Genomic DNA, 24,830 nt, shown 5'->3' with positions numbered 1-24,830 from the left:
ATTATTTTGCTATGAACCTTCATTTTCCTAGAGTTCTCAATTCTGATGCTGAGGTCATGTGAATTGGCTGCTACGATGAGAAATTTACCTCCTGATTAGGGAAAGGTCAGCAAATGAGAGATGGTTGAGGCAGTGGACCTGGGCTGGAGTCTTGGCTCCTTCTTCTGGCTCTCGGGATCTTAATTTGTTACTACCTCTCTAAGGTACATCCTTATTTTAGAATAATACTTATGCTTCTTGGGGTATGTGTGAAGCTTAAATTAAGTGTGGAAAGTGGACAGAAATAAAGACCCATGATTGGTGCTATAAAGTTCTACACACCTCTGTAGCCTTTGTCTCTCCCTGTACACACACACAAACACAGACACACACATACCCCTAACTAGTGATGTTAGAAAGCACTGATTTGGATCATCTTAATTTTTCTTTAGACTTTACTTTTCAAAAATCTCACTTGCCTTCATCAGCTCTGAAAAAAAAATCTCTTAAAAAACGATCTGATTTTCTTAGAATTTTCCAAGTTATTCTATCTATAAATTGGTGAGCAAGATGCTTTGAGTATAACTACCTTGAGTTTTGATCAATTAAGGTCTTAAGCCACCCACCATGAGTGCACAGGAGCCTGTCCCCAGAGTCAGGACATAGTACATGGTGTATCATTTCTGTTAGTGTCTATGAGCAGAGTGTAGCTCTGTGAGGACGAAGACGTTTTGCTCACTGCTGTGTCTTCAGTACTGAGCACAGCGTGAGGTAAACAGTAGGCATTGAATAACGGACTCAAGGAGTGGACAAAGTACATGGGTAGCCTAACAAAGCCAACCGCATCTTCAGTGGTGTCTGTAAGGATGTCTCCTCCCTCCTGGTAACCTTCTGCAGCCTGTCAAACAACTAAAGTCGTAGGTATTTCAGGCTTAAGATGGATGTTTTGAGATTTTTTGAGAAGAATATTTTATTTATTTGACAGAGAGAGCGAGCGAGAGCACACAGCAGGGGGAGTGTCAGAGGGAGAAGCAGGCTCCTCACTGAGCAAGGAGTCTGATGCGGGACTCGATCCCAGGAGCCTGGGATCATGACCTGAGCCAAGAGCAGACGCTTCACCGACTGAGCCACCCAGGCGCCCCGTGCTTTATTTTATTTAGCTCTGAAGAAACCAGGTCTGGAGGCAGAGAAAAAGAAACAGCCTTTGGTCTCTGTGTGTCTTTTAAAAATTATCGTGAGGTTTGGTTTTTTTCCCCTCTACTATGCCCAGACTGTTTGTCAAAATAAAACCTCTTCTAAAATGGTATCAGTCTCTGAGAAACAAGATTATGATTAAAACTCCATCAAAAAGAACTCTTAATTTACAATCAGGGTCGACAACCTCTATACACAGCATCCATGTGTCTTCGCCAGTTTAAACTTTAAAATTCCATTAGGTTTAACCACGTCAACTCTCTGCAATCTTGAAACGGGCAGGGCTGCACCCCAGTGAGGGCTTCCGGCACACGGTGTCCTAGGTTCCCCCCCTCCTCAAATAATGGAGCTGATTCAATGAGTTCCATTTAGCAAATAATAAATTTATTAGGTTCCTACAAGTACAAAACACTGAAAGCCGCTGTAGGGGGTTATAAAGATGTGTAGAAGAGCCCTGCCCTCAAAGAGCTTACAATCTAGGCGATGTGCCACAATTAGTAAGTCGTGGCAATAGCACTCGAGGTGACTTAGAGTTCCTGGAACATTCACATCCTTTGAATTCTCCTGTTGTCAAACATGTAAGGAATCCTTTCCACAGGAAAGCCGGACAGTGGGAAAGAGGCCTTTTGTGGACTTAAATGGTGACCTTGGCTTTGCTTATAAGCATCTTTCTCTCGCTGGCTCCTTGTTCTTGTAACCTTCTCCGCATCGTTTCCTAACGACCTTTGTTAGGAGAGAACCTCCACGCTTCCTGAACCTTCACCAGGGTTTCCTGTTTGTTAGCAAGTGGCTCAGTGGCAGTTTGGCCTTGAAATGATTTGCAGTCCGATGTTTCCTTCAGCAAATCTGATTTTCATTGTAGTTGATGCTAGAATGATATGCTTTTGCAATCTGTGGTTTTAAGGGTAGGAGTGAGATGCAGGACACAGGAAAGCAGGCCAGACCTTTCCCTTACTTTAAACATTTAATAGTGCACTTACGGATTATATTCTGTACAGATAGAGAGCAAGTTATAAACCTCTTATTTTTTTTTCACTTAGATTGTATTCACGTAAAGTGTATTTACATTAGGAAAAAAAAAAGCCTTGAGGTACAAAACCCAAAAGAGTATCTGAGGTATAAATACAAGTATATTTTAAATAATAATTTTTATCATGCTTTATCTATGTTTGAAAGCACAGTGGACATGTGTACATGTTTATCTTAATAGAATGGTATATACAACATACAATCTTACAAATCTGAAAGCTATTAAAATTGAATATACAAGTATATCTTCATGAGGAACACTGATATCCAAAATACTCAAATTTTAAAACTCTAATCTCCTCCCCCACTGCTGCAATTCTTCAAAGAACCTTTGAAATAACACTGACAATGGTAACTAAATTATAACAAAATAAAAATCCTTCTTACAACTCTCATTCATACATTATTCACTTTGTTCCATACAAAATAAATTCACTAATACTGTCTCATGAGTCAATCATTACGGTTAAAGTAAAACCTGGACAAAGACCACCCACCCTTCCAAAGAACTGTGCTGGTGTTTTCTGGGTTTTTCCCTTGTGATAACTATTTTCCTTTACCACTCAAATATAGTCCAAGGGCATCATCATAAAGGAAAGAAAAAGATTTATAGGGAAAACAAAGCAAAAAAACCCACAAACAAAAAAGTTTGTAAAACCAGAAAAACTATTTGCCGAAAATGACAAGTCCAACAATTAAGTATGTGTAGCTTTCAGAAATGCTGTGAATAACAACAATCAACACCTGTTGTTAAATTTTAATACCGTGGGTTAAATTTACAAGGATTTCCTTGGGACATACATAGTTTCCTATGTTTTCAGTGTGTCTTCAAGAGTTTCGGGTATAAACATGAAAATGCAAAGCATTCCAACAGGTAAAAAGTTCCGAGGCTTGATTCAGGAGTAGATGTTAGGGTGTTCAGTCGTTACATCTTGACTTATAAAACAAACACAAAAACCCCAAATAAAACTCTGCTATGGAGCTAGTAAGGGCGAGGGGTAGGGGGTAGTTTCTTCCCTGAACTAATCTCTACTGGTTAAAAACTCTATCACTATTTGCAATCAGGTCTAAAGCCAACTGTGTTTGGAAGGGACCCTGGAATCAAGCGACTACGATTACTTTTAAGGAAAGAGGAGGTTGGTAAAAAAGGAATGTGCTTAATACCTCGGGGAAAAAAAAATGAATGAACAAGGGTGTTGGGTCCCGTTTCTGGATGGGTCCACGGGCAGTCAGATATCCCAGGTCAAACTGAACCTGACGCATCAGAATCCTTCTTGGAGGCGTCCCAGTGTGCCAGACACTGCATCCGACGTACACGTCTCTGCCATTCAGCCAGCAACAAACACACATCCACACACTCCCCTGTGCAAACCCTTCTTTGCTCATCTCCGTGAGAAACAGGTCCAAGAGTACCGACTATTCCAGTGGATACACCAGTCCCGCCACACGCTGCAAATACAATGACATAGGTACACATACACCAGTATCACAAGACAACGAAGTATCTTCATTATTTTCCGTTACGTATTTATAGTTTTGCTTCTCAGAAGCAATTTGAATAAGAATACTTTTTTTTTCTTTTGCACAGTCTTATATATTCCAGTCAAGGTCTATAATCTAGACCCTCAACAAACAGGAAGCAGCTTTAAAAATGTCTTAAAATCGCTACAGTTGATCCCCACACTCCAACGTATAGTTTTCTCAGTTTCAGGACTAGACTCAGAACCCATTCTTCCAAGGACCAGCAAAGGGCTTTCCAGAAACAACCGTCCGGATGGTGCACACAGCCGCTCGGCTTCAGTAATCACCTAGATTTGGTGTCTTTGGTTTCAGTGTTCTGATTGCTGAAAGAGTCTCGGATCTTCACGACTTCGGCGGCACACAAATGTCCAAAGGATTTTGTGTACCACTCTGGCATGTGGCCCCTGCAACGGAAAGGAAAAGCAGAAGGGTTCTTCACTTTGGAAAGCACTGAAAGAGGCCAGATGGAGTTCCGAGTACATTTCCACGTCTTGGTCCAGAAGCTGCACAAGCAAAGATTACTCCTAGTATTCCAAGGTAACCTCCTGGAGCAGCCATTACACTTTTGGAACCAGAGTTTCTCAAGGAACCATATATTGAGTACAGATACTGAGTGACATCATTCAGGGAAGCTTTAGTGTATAGAACAAAAACAGACCACACAGACGGTTGACAGAGTACCGAGAGGTAAAGACTGCGAATGAGAATTTAACCACTCTGGAAAGTTTTGAGAGGGGCATGTTTTGGCTGTACTGCTGAATTGCAAGAGTTTTCTGATATGAACACAGAGTCATCAATGGCACAGGGTATAGGCCTGATTAATTACTAAAACATTATATATATTCATATATATTCACCTTTTCAAACACCTTTGAACACAAAATGAGAATCACCGGCGTGCTAGTTCAGACTCTCATTTCCTACGGCTTTACATGCATGACAGAAGCAGCGTATTAGCACTTTCTCTAAGGGATCGAAATTCGGAAGCAGGCCCCCAAGGACCAAGAAACAGGAAGGTGTTACTTTATAAAAACTGCTCTTTAGGGAGTAGACAAGATACAATGAAGGGTTCATTTAAGCCATTCTCTGTATCAGACAAAAAGTCTCATCTTCCTCATGGCCCTCACCATGTCACAAAAAATCAGAATCAGAACGTACCTTAGGTCGGCTCTGCACATGTACGTGAGTTTGGATTTCCCTGCCCCGCACGGTTCGATCAAATACCTGGAGAGGAGCACATTGACTCTCACCCCCACCACAGGTGCCCGGTCATGATCCACGGATGTGAGTAAAAGGGCACATGCCCCCTTCGGTAAATTAGTCCTCCACGTTCTGTAGAGACAAAATCAGAGGGAAAAAGATGGAATCTCCTAGAAGCCAAGTTGAAAATGGGCCCCGCTATCAGAAGAGACAGCTGAGGGGCAGGGGCAGTTCCTATGCTGTGTGACCCAGTCCTGGATTGATGGCATCCCCTGAACTACTATTGCCCAAGGGCTCTCGAATGAGTAACTGCACACAGAGCCGCTACAGTGCGTATATACTCACACGTCAGTTCTTTGAAAGAGACCCAATATGAAGTGTGACTGAAAACCATTTTTACATTTCACAAATGTATTAGCACATGCACAACCAAACGAGCACTGCTCTGTTGGAAAGCTCCGGACGAATGATGTGCCGTTTCCTCAAAGATTTTTGGAATTCCTCGTTCGATAATGTCTCCAGAGAATTTATGAATTACATATAATTCAGCTTTAATCACAGCTCACTTGGGACTTAAATGTGATTTCCTGGCTTATGCATTCACTAGCTATTTCTAGCAAGAAAATCCATCCTAGAAGAGGCAAGAATCTGCTACCAATGAGCATATTCAATAGAATGTGCCTCTATTCCTTTATTGTGTTTTTAAAAATTTTTAAAAAGACTTTTTTGTTTGAGAGACAGTGAGAGAGCGTGAGCGGGAAGAGGAGCAGAGAGACGGACAAGCAGACTGCGCTGAGCAGAGCCTGATGTGGGGCTCAATCTCATGACCTGGAGATCATGACCTGAGCCAGAATCAAGAGCTGGATGCGTAACCAACTGAGCCACCCAGGCGCCCTGAATGTGCCTCGATTCCAAAAGTGTTCAGACTATTTTTAGGGATGAACACACTACAAGAATACATACAGATATGTTTTCCATATCTGGAAGGATTCAACACTATTTCAGAGGCATACCTTCTATTTTACATAATTTTACCATCTTATCACATTCAGTGACACCAGGCGCATCCTTGCTACAGTCATCTGTTTGGAAGCTCTCACCTCAAAACAACGTAGTCCCGAGCAGGGTGGGGCGCCATACTGTTTTGGACATACTGGTAAATTTCAGTTTGGCTGTCCAGGATTTCAATCACTTTGCAGTCCAACAGGTCTACATCCCACAGGTGCTGCTCTTTAAGTAGGCGCTTCAAGATTTCCTCAGGCAGAGCAGGGACTTCGATGGTTGACCGCCAAAGCCTCAGAGGAGGTCCTTCGCTCACCTGAAAAGAGGATGTATTTTTCAGTGCTAAGACAATTCACACATACCTACATTTCGAAGGCAAATTGCCAGCTGTATTTACAGTCATGTGTTTAGAGGCTAATTATTATCTATATGCTGGTATTCCCAAGTATATTCAAGAGCAGGCCAGAAAACCTGACCTTGGACCAATTTTCTGGTCCAAATTGTTAACATTCATTTTCCTGGGACTCCTATTAGGGTCAGTGCAATAAAATGAGGTCATTTATCTGCACCCTAATGCCTGCATGGCCATCCAGATGCTCTGTTTATTTCTTTTCCAAGTGGTAGAGACAGGGTCAAGAAATACTATCATGGGCCTATCATGCTAAGCCATAGAAGATGTCCCTGCCCTCAAGGGGCTTTTAGTCCTAACAACTTAATTTCTCCCCCCAAATAATCCCCACTCATTAAAGGGCCAAGAAAAGAGTGGCTGAGAATAGAGGAGCATGCAAGGGGATGGAAAAACCTAAGCATGTCACAGAATGCCCTAAAGCCCAATACATCTAGCCCAGGGAATGGTACTGTGATTCTGTGGAACCAACGGATTTCAGTAGATGGCTCCTCCAACAAGCGTGAGATACTGTGATTCCTTGCTGACCTGGCTTCCACTCTTCCCTGGAGAACTGAATCACCCGGCTGGCCAGGTCTACAAGGAAGGAATGGGTGACAGATGCCCACAGAGAGGTGAGCTGGCCACAGGGTCTTGCCTCTGATGAACCTGAATCCTGACTGCTAGAACTCGACTGGCTGACGACAGGGCCAAGACTTACCTTCTTGTAGGACAGCTCGGCCTGCTCAGACGTGGAGTAGCTGACCCAGCCTTTAAACTTCTCCTTGACCTCTTTAAACAGGCTATCCACACAGTCCTGGAGGAAGTGCTGGTAGTCAGCCGACTCGTCATGACGCAGGCGTCCCAGTGCTTCTAGAGTGAGGGGCTTCAGCTCCTGTTCCGTGTAGGAATTCCGACATCGACTCATTTCCTCAGGAACCTGTGGGGGATGTGAGAGACCAAAAGGAGGTGAGTGTGCCTGTACTCGTGACCGATGCCCATCAGTGGAAGGGGCGGTGCAGGGACAACACACTGGGTTCTCAGGGCAGCGGGCACTCCAGCTGCTCTGTTTCCAGCACACTGAGGAGTGGGCCTGCCAACCTCCCAGGTTGTATCCTGAGGATACAAACACATCACCTTCATAAACGTATCTAAAAAGCCTACTCTCATGTAAGGTGTTCTTCTGCTTTGGAAAGTCACAGTAGGAGGGTAAATGACAAATACGGGCTTACATGGAGGAGGACAGGCTTCTCAGACACAGAATTTATTTCGGATCATTGGTTGTTTTCGCTTCGTAAGTCAAGGGTGTGGAGATAGGCAAGTTTCAGTGCTAATGCATTAACTCTAATGAGCTTATACATTATAAAATAAGATGTTCTTAGAAAAGGAAAGAAACAGACATTCTTGAGCCATGTATATAATCTCCAACTATGGAAAGATCTTTTGGTAAGGTATGAACTGATGGGGCCTAGATTTTGTCCTAACGATTTACGTCATCCTCAACCAATCGCAAGGCTCCCCAACTCCTTACCTGGAAAAGCTTTTTGCACTCAGCAATCATATGGGCCAGACCCTGAGTGGCGGCGAGGTTTTCATTCAAATCTTTCTGATCTGGTTTGCCCAAACTTTGTTTTCTTTGCATTACCCTAGGCAGAAGAAATAAGGGAGGGGGAAGATTCAAATATTTATGCATTTTTAATTAATGTGTTATTCTAGGAAACCCAAAGGAGAGGGAAAAAAAAAACATTTTACTGGAGCCTATGTGCTACTAGGAGGCTCAAGAGAGCTTTACTTTGGTCACTAAAATTCCTCACTTTTATCAGCAAAGCACAAAAAACATGAAAGGGACTGTTTTCAGTGAGATCTGGGCTGTTTAAGGCCGTCATGTTAAACAGGTTCCTATTTAAATAGGGCAGCGGGGAAGGTCTATGTATGTTGGGGGGGAGACAGAAAGGCAGCTTCAAGGGGTGCGTGGAGAGAAGGCACTGTACGATGCAGTAAATAGTGTCACTATTCTTTTAGTTTAAATAAATAAAGTCCCCTTCCTGAAGGTGAGGGGCCCATCTATTGTTTCCTAGAGGTTCTGTCTTAATCTTATCTGATCTCTCTCTTCTGCTCCTCTCTAGTTCCCTATCCTATTGAAGATGGAATGCCTCAGTTCACGTGAGAACTAGATAAAAAGATACTTTAAGTATCGTATGGCTTTCAACAGCAACGCTAACTTCCACTAGCACAACTAGGCCTCAGGCCTGTAGCGAAGGAGTGTCTCTCGAGTATCTTTAGAGCTGAGGACAAGGATCAGCGGATGGGTTCAAAGTAAGGGGTTAAGCCCAGTTAGTGCCTCCTTTCTTCCCTGCTCTGCTGTGAGGCCCTTACGTGAAATATTCACGGCAGTAAGAAGCTCCAATGGCCTCTGCCATTTCCCTGTCAGCTGTGGGAAGTTACTTATTAAACTGACCCTCCCTGCCGTCTCACTTCCCAGCCAGGATCTTCACCTCCCATGACTGCTACAAGGATTAAATAAGAGAATGAATGTCAAGGGTGTAGTCCTGTGGTTGTGCTGAGCAAATATCAGCCTTTGATACTTTCCAGATCCTCTGACTTCGTCTTCAGCCACTCCCAGCTCATATACACCCAGGGAGAAACTTTGCACACAATTGGCTTAGGCCCGGTCCTGGCTTTGAGGCTCAATGTTATCCTTAGTTCTTTTAGACCCAGCTAATTACCTTAACAACGTCCAGCACAGGCTGGGGGCTTGTCTTTCTTGACCCTGAAGAAGCCAGGGCAGCAAGGACCTTATTTCCATCCAGTTTGGGAGGTCAGTTACATGGTTACAATACATAACAAATACCTTGGTGAGGAAAATGTGACCTGTGTTTTTATAAAATCTGAAAGGATGAAACAAAAAAAAAAAATCTGCATGATTTTTTGCTGGCAGAAAGCGTGATGGCAAGGTCACGAGGATTAGGGCAAACACTGGCCACAGCAAAGCGCATATCCAAATCTCTCTCTCATAACCTGCTTGCCACTAGATTGTCTAGAAAGTCACAGCCCCAGGGCTGAGAAGAAAGGAGGGAAGTACGGGGGCTGTGAAGCAAGGAGGCAAACTCCTTTTTGCTTGACTCAGGTGTGAGTCCAAGAAACACACGGGGACAACGGAGAAGGAAAGGTAGGCTGTCCCAGTCTGAAGAACAGAGCATGTGTGTGCACATCTCGCTGGACCCGTACCTTGGAGAAGAATTTTCTCTCTTCAGGGTGTTCAGGTGGAAAAGGGAAGGCGCTAGGCACACAGCCAGGTTGGTGGGAGTCATCTGGTTTTCTTTTACAGCTGCTGTGACATCGCTCAAGAAATAAAGAAGGGTCTGTAGGACCTCCCGGTTCTCATCAGGCAGGAGCATAATGGCGGCCTTGATGGCCTGGAGGCGCTGGTCCTTGGGCACACCTGTACAACACCAGCATTTCCCTGTCAACTCAGTGCTTTTCCACGCACGTTGCAAGAACACGTCCCAAAGCAAATATCAGCCCCAACGACCTCAGCTCAGTTCTGAACAAGCACTTGCAGAGAGTGTACTTGAGGTTAATATGGAAGAAATTAGGGACCACCACCAGCGTCACTACCCTCAAGTATTTCCTGCCTGTGGAGGAGTCAAAAAATTTTCAACACCCACAATGCCAATATCCTCCTTAATTCACCTCGGAGTTCAACTCCAGATATGATGCCTGTTCTTTTGGTTTACAGAATTAGTTTTTCTAAGTATTTTTTTAGAAATCCTTAGTTTACCATTCTCGATTACCAAAAACATTACACACATTTATACTTTGATTTGGTCTCAGTGAAAAATCGTATCTAAGATATGTACGAAGGGACAAAAACATTCTCAGCCTTTACACAAAATGTTCAGTATGTCTGGGGACTTTCCATAATTATAACTGATCTGCTCATTTGTAAAATGTGGAAAGGAAGCTGCTAAAATACTCAGTTGAAACAACAGCTATTTTTACTAGTAATTTCTTTAAGTTTTGGAAAGCATACGGAGAGACGATTATAAAAATATATGCTTGAGAAACAAGTCAGTAAAATAACATACATGTAGAAAATGCTGGGCCCAACCTTCAGGCCTCCTTTACTACGCCAATCTGTCTTTCAGGAGGCATGTGGTGGAAAAATCAAGTCACTCAAGTGCAGCTCCATAGGACAAACTGATTAAAACAGCTCCATGGTTACAATACATAACAAATACCTTGGTGAGGAAAATGTGACCTGTGTTTTTATAAAATCTGAAAGGATGAAACAAATAATGAAATAATCCAGACCAGCTCCATTTCTCATAAAATGAAGTCCAACGCGCTGGTTTAAAGACAATTTGAGCACGAAGAGAGAAGCTGCTTTTATATTACATTGCTGTAACACCACACTGAGCCAAGAAAAACACGGGGCTGTAAATGCTGTAATCCTGACCTTGATCATTAATTTAGACAACTGTTTGCTTTAAGCTTTACTTAAAAGTGAGAAGGGCATGGGTATTGTTGTCCCAAGTATTTCTGGCAGAAGCTGAGATGTGTAACAGAAAAAGATTATTTATTCATTTTACAGCAAGATAAAACACACAGACACCTGTGAAGTTTGAAACACAACAGGCCCTGCTAGAGAGCTGCGAATCAACAGAAGTATCTTGGTACCTGCTCTTCTAAGCATCTTAGATAACACTGTTCTAGAAACAAATGAAAGCATGAGCTCCTGGATCAGAATGGAAGAATGTGAGGAGCACCTGGGTGGCTCAGTCGGTTAAGCACCCATCTCTTGATTTCGGCTTAGGTCATGATCTCAGGGTCATGAGATCGAGCCCGACATCGGGCTCTGCACTTGGCGTAGAGTCTCCCTAAGTTTCTCTCTTTCTCTCTCCCTCTGCTCCAAACCCCCCAAAAGAATGTAAGAGTGTGTAACTGCTCCAGTAATTAGAGAATGATAAGGGAAATCTATTTTTGCATTATGCAACGGGTATACAGAAACCTGTTCCACAAACAAGGAGAAAAGGAAGAAATCGATGACACATATTTCCAAGAGGTCATCGTGTGGGTCCAAAAGAACGGTGTGAAAGGAAGCCACAGGTTTCTGCTGGTGCCGCTTTTCCCCAAGGCCAACAATGTGGAGATCAGAGGACACTTACACTGATAGATCTGTAGAAAGGTTTCTGAGAGTTTGTTCGTCATCAGTGGCTCAGGAAGGTCTCGAAAATACTGCTTCAGCATGTCCGCCACATCATAAGCAGACTGCCCCTCGTAGCTGACACAATCTATAGCACTTTCATTCATCTGGCGCAGAGCCTGAATCCGCGATTTGACACCGGATTTTCTAAAAAGCCCGACCTGTTGGAAGAAAAACATTACACGTCAGGATAGGAGCAACATTTCCACTACAGAATTATGAACGGAAGCATGAGTCCGAGGCCCCACGACTCCGTGGGACCTGTGCGCAGTGGGCCTCACCTGATCCAAACAATGGTTGCGAAGGTAGCGCATGGCCTGCTGGATGCTCTGGGGCAGGGGCTGTCCTGTGCGCTGCACATTGACCGTCAGAGGGACCCCGAACACATTCCGGTCCTTGTAGTCTGGAACCTTGATCCTTTTCATGAACTTGGGCACAGCCCTATTTAAAGAACAGTAGTGAGAGTGGGGAGAGATGTTTATTTGTATACTCTTATCCATCTTTGCAGGTAAACCCTGTGGGCTTCGCATCTGTGCTATTAAGGTGGCTATTTAAATAAAGTGACAAATTTAGTTCCTCAGTTGTATTAGCCACGGTTCAAGCAGTCACGAGCCGTCTTGTGGCCAGTATCTACCACACAAGCAAATACAGAACATTTCCACAGTCATAGTTCCGTGGGATAGTGTTATTCTGGATCTTCCAAGAGTTGGGGGCTACGAGACCCAGAACATTTTCTCTGTTGGGGATTCTCCTTCCACTATTATTTCTGAGAACTGGGTCTATATCCTTAAGGGAGCTGATGGGCTTCCTTACAAAATGGCAGCATGGGAAGGAACAGAAACAGAAAACAACATTCAAGACCCTATGAGGTGCTTCACAACAGAATCTGAAAAACATGTTCCTGTTTGTTCTGTAAATGGACAAGAATCATTTCTAAGTGTTTGATGACTTTCAAAGCATTTAAGGTATAAAAGGATCATGTAACGCTAAATGAGAAAATAGCAAATACACGGTGTTGGTCCAACATAATGAGAACCAACTCCAGAGCTCAACAGTGGGGGCCAAGCTAATGACCCGAAGTCAAAATAAATTCTCCTGCTGATGACCCTGGAGAGTATAACATCTTTAGGTTTCTAAAGGAAGATGGAAAAGAACAATGAAGGTTTTGTGAGCCTACGCTAGGCTCCCTGGAGTCCTAAAACCAGGTCTAGCCCCAGCAGTATACAGAACAGCAGGAAACCGATGTCATGCATTTAATGCTGTCAAGCAGAAATTTCAGCTCTACAAGTGACCTCTCTAAATGGGACAAGAAAGGGCAAGGCCAAACAGGAAAAGAACTTTGTGCAGAATTTCTCCCTATTCCATGGATCCCACAATGCAAGGCTTTTACATTTGGTTTAGACTCACTGGAGAAACTGACCAGAACTTAAGAAGTATTACGGACTTTCAGATTCTTGAGGGTTTGGTGGGAAGGGGGTGGGAAACTCAGAAACGAGAATGTAAAATATGTACTTTTAAATAGCCAGTAGGGAAAACAGGCCTCTAAGCACAGTGGAACACTGCAGAAGACAGGCTGCTTTGACCTCTGAGGGCTTCCCGACGGCCACGACACGTTACTGTTTATAGCCCTACGAAAGGTAAAACTAAAGTGCAGAGCCAAATTTGTATTTCCATACAGTTAAGTATATGGTATCATGGCTATAAGTGTGTATAATACTCGCTTTGTCGGGGGAGAAAAGCCCACCGGCGGAATGTGCAAAGAACACATTACGATCTCCACAGAGAATCTGAAGCATGCGGGGATAAACCGGTCAATACTTATTTCTGTCATTCAGAACAAACAACTTCTGTATTTAGCAAGGCTCACATAATAACAGCCTTTGAACGGGAGGTGCTTTGATGCTGAAGTTAAACTCACTACGAGTCCTGAGGAGAGGAGGAGCTGGAGAGAGAAAGAACACTTATGCTGCTTTGCCCACTCTCCCGGGCACCGCTGGTTGCTACTAAGGGAAATGGGCTGCTTCTCCATTTTTATAAAAAGCAGAGGTTGGGCAACTGGGATGCTGAACACTCAGAAGAATGGAAAGACTTACAGATACCCAGTGGACACTGTGAAATGCACTTGCATGCCAATCTGGAAGCAGGTCTCTGCTTTGCACTGACAGCAGAGAAGTTACGGTATGCACACATTAGGTCTCATCCATGACCCATCCAGCCTAATGGTCTCCGTCTCATGTTGTAGACACCAAGGGTTGTATTTTTGAAAGTAATTACAAACAGTTCATCTGATGAATTTTACCTTTGTGTATATTTTAGTGTATAATATCTTAGAGTAGTGAATTCCTTATATTTATTACTCACTGTTTAAGAGTCTTTATTGGAAAAAACATAACCTAAATTTTTTAGCACAGGTAGATTTTTGAGTGATGCTTCAATATTTACATCAAAAACAATTTCTAAAAACATACACAAGGAGTATTATAAGGCCAGATGCTGTACACCAAACATTTCAAGGTTGGTCTCAGCATCCTATGATCTGAACAAAATTTTCCCTTGCTTCCTTCCATAAGTATGATCTGATACTATACATATATTTACCTATGGTGGGCTGTTCCTTTTTTTTCTTAAGATTTATTTATTTTAGAGAGAGAGAGAGAGACAGTGTGAGCAGGGGGAGGGGCAGAGAGAGAGGGAGAGGGAGAGAATCCTCAAGCAGACTCCCTGCTGATTGCGAAGCCGGATGAGGGGCTGGATCTCACGACCCTGAGATCGTGACCTGAGCCAAAATCAAGAGTCGGATGCTTACCTGACAGAGCCACCCAGGCGCCCCTGGTGGGCTATGCCTAACACTGGGCAGGAGGCACCGATACTGCGTGAGGGAGCAGCAGTGCATTCTCACGCCAACAACCGGCGGTTTGTCAATCCGAGAGCTGCAACTCCCTCAACCAATCCCACCACTAATTCCCCAAAGTGAGACTGGCTTGAGCAGTATCAAATATGGCCTCAAGAAGGCAGATTAATTAGGATGACAGTTACCTCTAAAGGCCACAATACTCGGTGTTGGGACAGCTTCAAGGAGCTGACCAAAAACATTTCCAGTTAGTTTACTGAGCACAGTGAACCCTTACCAGCTAAAACCATGCTTATTAGAAGGTGTGTATTTCTCCAGCAGGGCGGTTAACTTTAGGAGCGAGTATTTCTGCAGCAAGTTCATCTGGGCCACTGACTGGCAGTTAATCTGCAGTGATACGGAGTTTAAGCTCGGCCGATGGGAGCTCTGGAAACTGTGCCATCTCAGCCTGTGCCTGTGGAGAAGACCGGGGGAGGGTGTGAGTACGAGCACTTTTTAACAGGTAGACACAACACCAGCAGTGGCTGCTCACTGGACTCTTAGGAATGGAGAAGACCCAACTCCCATCCCATTCTTTTCCCTTCCCCGCTGTGGTAAAGTACACATGACATAAAGAACCATCTTAACCACTGCTAAGTGTACAGCTCAGAGGCCTTGAATACCTTCACACTGTTGTACAACCATCACCACCAACCACCCTCAAGACTTACTTCCTCTTCCCAAACGGAAACTCTATGCCCGCTAAACAATACCCGTGCGTTTTGGATGTTAGAATCTCCTGGTCTGTCACTTTTCTTGGGAACCCCCAGGGCTACGAATGCCATAGCTAAGCCCATTTCCCCCACACAAGAGCAGAAGCAGCCCCTTCCTGGGCCTCCCTCCCCCATCTCCAGAGGAAAGCAAGGCTCTCACCTATTGGACCTGGTCAGGGAGGCCCCAACCCCAGAATCCCTCCTTTCCGGGATGTCCGAGGGCTCTTCGGGTTCATTCAGTGAGTTGCCCGTACTGTCTAGGTCACTGGGTGTGGCTCGGTCGTTGTCCACATCCAGGTGTATCTGTTTGGGAGAGGATGGGCACGGAGAGACCGAGTCCAGGGCTGAGTCAGAGTCTCCCTCATCCGAAAACTTCTCCGACCACTGGTTGACTATCCTCTGCATCCCCTTCACATGGTAGAGGATGTCATCCAGCTCGGGGAAGATGTCCTCGTTCTCCAGGTCGGCCAGGTCCCCTGAACTGGAATAGAGGATGGAGCCCGGCACGTTGTCATAGATACTCAGGCGGCTGCTCATGGAGCTGGAGGAATTGCGTCTCTTAAGCTCCTTGGGACTGTCGCTGCTGTTTTCCCTCCTCAGGCTGATGTGGCCGGGGCCGTGGAAGCTTCCAGTCCTCCAGTTCACGGAGCTATTACTCCCCGAGGGAGAGAAACTGCCATTGGAGAGGGCCTTGGGGAAAGTGCCAGGCTTATGATCTTCCGGGATGTAGAACACTGTGTCCTCCGGGTAGGTCTCGCGGTTCTTAAAGTTCTGTTCCATAACGTTGTTGAACGTGGACTGATTGAACGGATCGAAGCCCTCCAAGTACATGCCCACCCGCTTGTTGCAGGCGCTGAGGCTCCGGGTCCTGGTGACCGGGCTGGGCGTGCTCACGGCGCTGCTGGTCTCCGACTGGCTGCTGCTGCTGCTGGTCTGCGTGGAGTTGGAGACGCTCCGCTTCCGCACGGCCGGCACGTTGATGTGGTTGCCGTTGAGCGCGGAGATCTCCACGCAGTTCAGCTGCTTCAGCTTCTCCTCGTCCATCCCCTCCTGCAGGATGGGCCCGCTGATGATCAGCCCCAGCTTGGAAGGCGCCTTGTGCTTGCTGTGGTGCGAGCCCTTGAGCTTCAAGCTCTCCATGCGTTTCAGCAGGCTGCGCGTCTTGGACTTGGCGTTCTTCTCGTGGCCCTTCATGCTGAAGCTGAAGCTGGACAGTTCCTTGGGCGAGGGCAGGCTGCAGAAGGAGTCATCGTTGCCCACGAAGTTGCCGGAGGAGCAGACGCTGATGACCGAGTTCGTGCGCGGTGTCGCCGCGTCCCCGGCGTGGGGCATGTGCACGGGGACGCTGCCCGTGCTGCTGAGGCTGAGGACGGAGGCCACCTCCTGGCGCTCGCTGAGGTCCGTCAGCATACTTTCGTGGCTGGCCGCATTCTTCAGGTGGGCGTCGTCGGGGGCCCCGGGGGCTGGGTCCTGCTTTGAAGAAAAGACATCAAACTCTTCCAGCCGGGACCACCTCTTGCTGTCCCTCTGGAAAGTCCATTTGCCGCTTATTGCACAGGGCTCGTCCTCGTCCGAATCCTCACTCTGCAAGGACAGAATGGAGGCACTCATCACTGGGACCGGCAGACAGCAGGGAGCAGGGAGCAGGGTGCACGCCGGGGGCCCAGGATGCCGCTCATGATATGCCACTGGTGTCAATTCCCCCTTTATGTCTTTATTTTATTATGTATTATTATTTGATTTGATGATGGTGGTGATTATTTTATTATTATTTTTTCACATTACAAAGATGTACCTCAGGACTTTAATAGTTTTGAAAAAGCCTGACCAAGTGTCTCAGGCTAAGTAAGAATTATTTTGTAGAAACTGTTGGATCTATAGGCTGTTCTTTAATTGCTCACAGAGGAAACCTCTTGAGATCTGTGAAAATTCCAGGCATGCAAAATATTTTGAACTGGAGTCAGCAACGGGCAGGACTCCCTCTGGTCTGCCTCCAGTTTTGCTGTCTGTTGATAGCATGTGTTTATATTCTCTTTTGCAATTAAAAAAGGTAGTTTTCAAACACTAAGAAGAATGGTCACTGAAATGTGTAGCCACCCTAAAAGGGTACAAGATATCCTAACAGACCAGTGGAGACACCAAGCAAGGTGAGCCCCCACATCTCTTCAGTCTGTTGCTTGTCAGCTTCCTACCTGGTCTTTTCCGTCCCCTCCCCCACCAGACATGGGGTGGGGAGCTAATGCCACATGCGTCCTATGAAGTTTCAACCTCAGACATGCTCCAGGCAATTTCACAAGGCTTCACAAATACCCAGTCCTGACAGCATGGAACGTTCAAAAACGTGAAGTAACATCTTCGCTGACTATGCTTGATTTACAGGCAGGACTCAGGGTTAATGCTGCGTCACAAACTACCGCGTCTGAGCCTTTTAGGCGGGACCTCAGAAGGCACCATTCAGTATGATGCATGTCTTTCCCACTGGTGTGGAAAATATCCCATGGCCCATGTGTCACAGGACAAGGAGTGGAGAGCATGAAACGCTGACTTGTAGACTCCTCTCCACAGCTCAGTGGGTGCTAAGGTTCCAGTCCATTTGTTTAAAAGGTTTAACTCCCCCAAAAAGGCAGCTTGTTGCAAGTCAGGGACTCTAGGATAATTAAAATCTGTACTCCGAACACTCAGAAATATGTTCTTTGACCAAACTTATTCCTGTTTACTCTAATTTGTGACACTCACTCCCAGGACTACACCCACCTCTTCTCCTAAGATCTCATAAAAGGGCCTCACATTTCATACACACAAGTTATGTACCACCATTTGACTAGAATGTGTGGGATTTTCCGCCCTTCCCTCCATCTCCCCCAACTCTTTTCCTCCCTCCAGTCTCTCATAATTCTTCAGTACCTCACAAGCCAGCCTTTTCTTCTATCCCTGCAGCTCTGACACATGGTTACTGTTACATGTGGGAAGAGAGAGTGTTCCCAAAGAACTTTAGCTGTGATTTCTGAAGGGAATAATGGAGGATTCACTGGGATTTCCTAAGACTCATTCCTTTAATCTGTAGTAGACACTGAGTTAACAAGGCAAAATAATAGATGATTTGTTCCAATCAAGAACAGTTGGAAAAAAACCCTCATAGATACAGAGAACAGACTGGTGGTTGCCAGAGGCAGGGGTCAAAAGGTACAAACTTCCTGTTATAAAATAAATAAGTTTTGGGGATGTGATGCATAGCACGGTGACTAGAGTCAATAATGCTATATTGTATATTTGAAAATGGCTAAGAAAGTAGATCTTAAAAATTCTCATCTCAACAAAAAAAATGTTGTAACTGTGTGGTGATGGATGTTAACGAGACTTATTGTGGTGATCACACTGTAATACACATAATATTGAATCACTATGTTGTACACCTGAAACTAGTATTATGTGTCAATTTTATCTCAATTAAAAAAAAACAACCAATGGGAAAAACCTCAATTTATTGGCTAGCTGGAACTGCTGGTTTCAGTTACATAAGGCTACTTGATCTTTGGTAAACTTGACTGGATTATAACATTAAAAGTGTAGATTTTTGGAACAAGGAAGTAATAAGAGTTTGAGAGACAAAACCCCTTACAAAACACATAGTCCAGGTTTTGGTCTGCCCCCTTTCCTCCCATCCTATTATACATTCTATATACTCACTCTCTTCCGATGAGGACTTATTTCCAGCTTCATCACTGCACATTTGTTTAAAGTATTTAGGCGCCTACAGGGCAAAGAAATCATATTAGCAAAGAAAGGAAACCACTGATGGGTGAATATTTTTTTCCAAACAGGTGACATGTTTAATGAGTTTCTTTATTCTATAAAAAATTACTCTATAATTTAGAAGCATTAGAAATTTCTTTACCAAGTGAATAGTTTAAAAATACCTTAATATTTCTTGACCTTCTTCTTCTAGATTGAGCACTACTATTTTATAGTAAAAGGTACCACAGTGCTATGGTATTATCAGGTGCTTCTTACTCTTCACAGAACAAGCAAGTCTCAATGAGGAAATTTATTCTTCTAAGTCCCTAGGTTGATCCATTAGGTAGACCCACATGGTGCCAAGAAATAAGAGCCAGTGACGTCTCCTTTCATAGAAACAGGAACAGCAACAAGGAGCCAAACAGTGTTCTTGGTAAATAAAAATAAATGGTATGTTCTATCTCAAATCAAAATTCAAACAGAAAAATAAGCCAATTTTTAGAAATAATAATCTTAGAGACTGTTAAAAATTTAGGGAGTTCTTATATGGAAAGGAAATTAGAGCCTCTTTAACACCCAATTCTTTTTACAACTTCCTGTATGGGACAGGATCATGTTTGGGACAGTCACAGCAAGAGTGCAAATGATTACTGAAAAAAATTTTATATGGCAGCTTCCAGGGTTAAAACAGAGTTCAAGAATCAGCACTTGAATCAGATTCTTCTTTGGAACAAGAGTCATAGTTTTACTTTGGATACTTTTTTACCTGCCAAGGAGTAATGTTAATTTATGATTAGGGAAATAATTTAGGTTTGTTGAAAATGAAATAGTAAAAAAAAAAAAAGAAAAGAAAAAGAAAAGAAACAAAAAATAAAAACCCAAAAAACGAAAAACCAAAAACCCCAAAATGAAAGTCCTCATCAGGAAATAATGAAATAGCTGAAAAGAGAAGGCCTTTCCATACACAGGAATACATGGTATTGTAGAAGTGTGAACGGACAGCCCTCTCTAACAGCTTCCAGATGACCCACACTTGGTATTCCTCAAATAGACCTTCAGCATATCTGCTGTCTTCCACCCTCTGCTACCCCGTTTTTCCTACAATTGCAACTGTTCCTTTTTCATAGGATATGAGCATTTAATTCACATAAATTCAAACTGACCAGGAGATTGCTTCTAGCCTCTATCTTTGGGATTCTGTTCTTGCAACTTGTCTAACAACTCGATGCACAAGGATAGAAAGTATTTTTGCCTACTGATAAGACTGCCTTTGATTTCATAGATTACGTGGTAGCCTGTTTATAGAATAAACAAAGATAACTCAGAACGCCTATGTTGCCTGTGTTCAGAAAAATTTTCTGTTGATGGGGAGGGAAAGAAAACAAGTTAACTAAGAAAAAGCTCAGACTCTGAAATGAGTGGATATAAGGTCCCTCCCTAAAGGGGCACACATTACTTAAATAACTTAGACCCGCGGTGTTTGAGTTCTCAAATGTTTTCAAGATTTAAAGAATCCGAAATGGTTACAGTTAGTCTTCCGTCTGGGTTTCATTAATCAAACCTGTAATCAAATACCCACTTGACTTCATTTGGGCTTTAATGGTTAAGTGGTGTTTATAACCAGGTTTACTAGGCATGGAAGCCTCTGGCAGTGGGGGAGGGGCTCATTTCACAAATTCTAGATTTGAATCAAACTCAAAAGACCCTGGAGGCTAGTTTTATAAAGGTCAACATTATCTTTTTTATGTTGGTAGCGCTAAGCTAATGGCAGTTCAATTTTGAAGCCTAGAAGTTATTCCTCAGGGTTTCTGTAAGATTCAATTATTCCCAGGACCTCCAAAGAATGCCCACTGGTGAGACCTCAGCTACTTGGAGGGACCACACTGACACGAAACATCTAGAGCTAGATGAAAGGGGGCTCGCTCCGGGTCAGGCACCGAGCCCCCCACCACATAGGTGTTATTTCATCTTGGTCCTCACAACAACCCCATGGCACAGATATTACTGTTTTCCTTCCTTTTAAAAATGAGGACATGGGGGTTTGGAGAGGTGATGAATCTTGCCCAAGGCCACAAGAGTAAAAGATGGCGGTTCTGACATTCAAACACAGTATATCCTGCATTCTTTTCCAAAATTAATCTTACTGGCAGCTTACACTCTAAGTATGATTCCCCAAATGAGTGGGCACGGGTATCACACACCATCTGTCCAGAAGGCGTGGTTGCTCCAACCCCCTTGGGCCCCCACAGGGCCCAGCTCCACAGGAATGTGTCAGTCTTATCTGCTGGGCAACTTGTACCCTGCTCTGAAGGGGGAGGGAGTCCAAGGTGGGCCGTCAAAGGCTCCTGAGTTTTGCCGCAGGAAGCTGCGAGCACGCTGATAAAAGCAAAGCGGGCGGGTATTTGGGCCTCGGATTCAAAATGAAAACGGGGACAAGTACCAGACATGTGAGAAAAGAAAAAGGAACAATTTTCCAAGTAAGACCTGACAAATAAAAATTGTTCCAATTCTTAAAAGATACTTTCTTGGAATTAGTGCAATTGCTTTAAAAATTTACTCCCTTTTAATAGAACAGAAATAGTAAGAAAGTTGGGATCCACTATGCGGCAGGCTGCTTGACATAGGTTAGGCATTCAAAGGCTGTTTTACAACAAAGTGCAGACTGAAGATGATAGCTGGGATATGTACTTATCATTATATGATTATCACCTTATTTACATCATTCTTTGGTGTGTTGATAGGAGTCAGTTGTTAACTCCAAAGGAAAACAGTGATATGGAACATTTTTCAGAAGCTAGAGAGACAAGATCATCTCAGTGATCTATACACCCAACGTGGGGCTTGAACTCATGAGCCCAAGATCAAGAGCTGCATACTCTTCTGACTGAGCCAGCCAGGGGCTCAGAGACAAAGATCACTTCAGAAGAGGTGTTCTAATAGTAGGTCACAGTTTGTATTATTATCTGTATATGCTTCAAGGCAAGCAAACCACTTCGCCAGTATTAATATTGAACGTGACCCTCTCATGATCTTGGCCTTATCATTGGGGTTGGATTATACAGCAAAACTAACAAGACTGGGACAAAAGCCAATCTCTCGAAGGAAACAGATACAAAAATCCCTTACAAGTGTAAGTGCAAGAATGTTGGTGAGCAATCCAAATCCCAACAACATGGCAGTTTCATAACTGTAACTTTTGGTCACTACTAAACTTTGTAGTAAGATAATATTATCATAGGGGCACCTGGGGGGCTCAGCCAGTTACGCGTCTGCCATCAGCTCAGGTCATAATCACGGGGTCCTGGGATTGAGCCCGACTTTGGGCTCCTGCTCAGTGGGGAGTCTGCTTCTCCCTCTCCCATCACCCCTCCCCCCGGCTTGTGTGCTCGCTCGCTCTCTCTCTCTCAAATTAAAAAAAAAATCTTTAAGATAATATTATCTTAATTCTCAAGAAAACATTAAGTTGGGGATGCCTCAGTGGCATAGCTGGTTAAGCACCAGACTCCTGGTTTTGGCTCAGGTTGTGCTCTCAGGGTCATGAGATCGAGCCCCACACTGGGCTCTGTGTTCAGCGCCAAGTCTGCTTGAGATTCTCCGTCCCTCTCCCTCTGCCCCTCCTGCTCATGCACTCTCTCTCTCTAAAATAAATAAACCTTAAAAAAAAAAAAAGAAAAAAAAAATCAAGTCTACGTCTTCTGCCCTAAGTAGACTCTGCTATGAGATCAGCAAATATTATCCGTGTAAGAAAATTAATAATTTTTTAAAGCAGAACACTAATGTGTACATGGGAGCAGCTGTAACATTCATGTGTGTGGGAGGGTGGCAGGGAAGAAAAACCATGTAAGAATTATTTTACTTATTTATTTAAAAGATTTTATTTATTTGAGTGAGAGAGAGAGAGCATGAGCGGGGAGAGGGGCAGAGGGAGAGGGAGAAGCAGACTCCCCGCTGAGCAGGGCTTGATCCCAGGACCCTGGGATCATGACCTGAGAAGAAGGCAAACGCTTAACCGACTGAGCCACCCAGGCGCCCCAAGAATTATTTTATTTAAAAGAAACTTTAAAAAGTTTTGTTTAAGGTAAAAACGTTAAAATTAATGTTAAATAATAATTTCTGAAGTAAAACTTTTCACCTGGGTTTCTGTAACCATATTATTGTATGTATTTAAAATCAACTTCTCAAAATATTTCAACAGGGCAAAAGATGGAAGTCTACAAGAAGTCAGTCTGGAGAGAACTTGACAAATCACAAACTTTCAAACCACACCACAGCTTCATGATTTACTGGCCCTCAAATTCCATGGGCTGAGAGACTATGTGGAAGAGGCTAGTGTGGCTAATGGGATGAATATCACATCATCAGTAAAACAGGTATCCCCCACTACTCTGCTGACAACTCCGAACCGACAGAGTGTTTCAAAAGAAGATGCCCCCATCGTTTTCTTCAGAACATTTGTTGAGGCTTCTCAAAAGGAGAATTATTTGCCTTGAGAAGTCTGTGCGGACATGGACAAGAGCCCTTGGGGTTTCCATTACAAACAAGTTGATGACCGTTACTATGAATTCTGAAGCATTTCCTTTTTGAAGAGAAAACCCAACCTCAAGACTTTCTCCACATACTCAAATCTGGGGCTCCGTTTTGGGCCTAATACTTTTCAAAGCACTTTAACACCCATTACCTCATTTCCTCCTCACACTTAACCTTTGAGACATTAATTCTCCACATCCGAGAAAACAGAAACCCAACCAGCATACACTGCAGAGCCCAAACAGACGAAGGTCTAGTTGTTTCTAGGCTTTTCTTTTCACGAAAGATCCATAAACACAATTTATTCCCTTTAAAGGGAGGTGGCTTCTCGAACAGAACAGAGAGCCAGTGGAAACCATCACAAAGTGCAGAGAATGACCTCCTCCTCAGAGGAGGGCAACAAAATTTCAAACTGATATTAAAAAAAAAGAAAAAGAAAAAGAAAAAGAAAAAAAAAGCATACAAGAATTGAATCATGCCCCCTTTGGGCTGCAATATGGTAGTGATATTTTTATGACCCAGAAATTCCTAAGCTATTGCTGCTGTTTAGAGGACCCACTTACTAAGTGGCGTAAAATGTATGAAATGGGTGATCTAACTCAGTGTGTAAATATTTCCTGGGATCCATCTTATGAGTGACCTCATTTATATGCGGTATCACCAATGATGAATTGAAAAATAAATTAATTCTACCCCACAGCTAAGCATTAAAACATTTAAAAAATGTCTGGAGTAGTTTATATTCCAGATGTTGACTTCTTCCCTCCCAAACTGCAATACTGACATTTTCTCATTCCCGATGACATAGCTTTGGTATTACACGCTACACTGAGGGACTTGGGATTAGGTTGCTTTCAGAAAATGTGTACATACCCTGGACATTTCTAAGCAGCCGTTTCATTGGATTTGAAAAGTGACAGTGTTTCTGTGGTTAATATGGCACTTTTGTCTTCAACCACGGAACTAGTCTCTTTCATACACCATTCTAAAGATCCTACCTATCTTCCCCTAAAATCTCTGCTTGAGGTAGAAGATTCAAAAAGCACTGCATTACCTAAGAGAGGCAAAAAATAGTACTTTCAGTGAGCTACTGGTTTCTCTGTCTAAAAGGGGTTAATAAATACTGAGTGTCATTCTACCGTAAAGATGTTCTTACAAGTTAAAATAAGTACTGAATAAAAGAAAATTCATTTCAATTTTACACATAAAATTAATATGTGAATTTTTTCTGTGTATAATTTTTCTCTAGAATTCAGCTTTTATAGCTTGTAGGCTTTGAGGAAAATGATGCAGGATGAATAACTGAAAGATGAATAACACGTCATGAAGAATCGGAGAGGATTACCAGTGTCTCATCACTGTCTGCTACATGTTTTATCACTTCCATTTCACTGAAACCCACCAGCTGCCCCTCAGCCAAAAGACCCACCAGCACAATGAACGAGGATT

General features: G+C 43.6%; 1 protein-coding gene across 1 annotated transcript in view; it reads right to left on the bottom strand.

Moving 5' to 3' along the window:
- Positions 1-1,535: 1,535 nt before the first annotated feature.
- Positions 1,536-24,830, bottom strand: part of DLC1 (DLC1 Rho GTPase activating protein) — a 44,718-nt gene continuing 21,423 nt past the window's right edge. Inside the window, exons 4-14 of the mRNA XM_008710881.2 lie at positions 18,807-18,870; positions 15,280-16,703; positions 14,645-14,821; positions 11,798-11,957; positions 11,479-11,677; positions 9,539-9,752; positions 7,842-7,956; positions 7,032-7,250; positions 6,024-6,241; positions 4,882-5,055; positions 1,536-4,127 (exon numbers count right to left, since the gene is read on the bottom strand). Coding sequence (XP_008709103.2) covers positions 4,007-4,127; positions 4,882-5,055; positions 6,024-6,241; positions 7,032-7,250; positions 7,842-7,956; positions 9,539-9,752; positions 11,479-11,677; positions 11,798-11,957; positions 14,645-14,821; positions 15,280-16,703; positions 18,807-18,870 — 3,085 coding nt within the window. The 3' untranslated portion in view covers positions 1,536-4,006. The remainder of the gene's footprint in view (positions 4,128-4,881; positions 5,056-6,023; positions 6,242-7,031; positions 7,251-7,841; positions 7,957-9,538; positions 9,753-11,478; positions 11,678-11,797; positions 11,958-14,644; positions 14,822-15,279; positions 16,704-18,806; positions 18,871-24,830) is intronic.

Source organism: Ursus maritimus, unplaced genomic scaffold, assembly GCF_017311325.1.
Source record: "Ursus maritimus isolate PB19 unplaced genomic scaffold, ASM1731132v1 scaffold_28, whole genome shotgun sequence".
Taxonomy (NCBI): Eukaryota; Metazoa; Chordata; class Mammalia; order Carnivora; family Ursidae; genus Ursus; species Ursus maritimus.
This window is presented reverse-complemented; position numbering and strand designations above follow the sequence as displayed.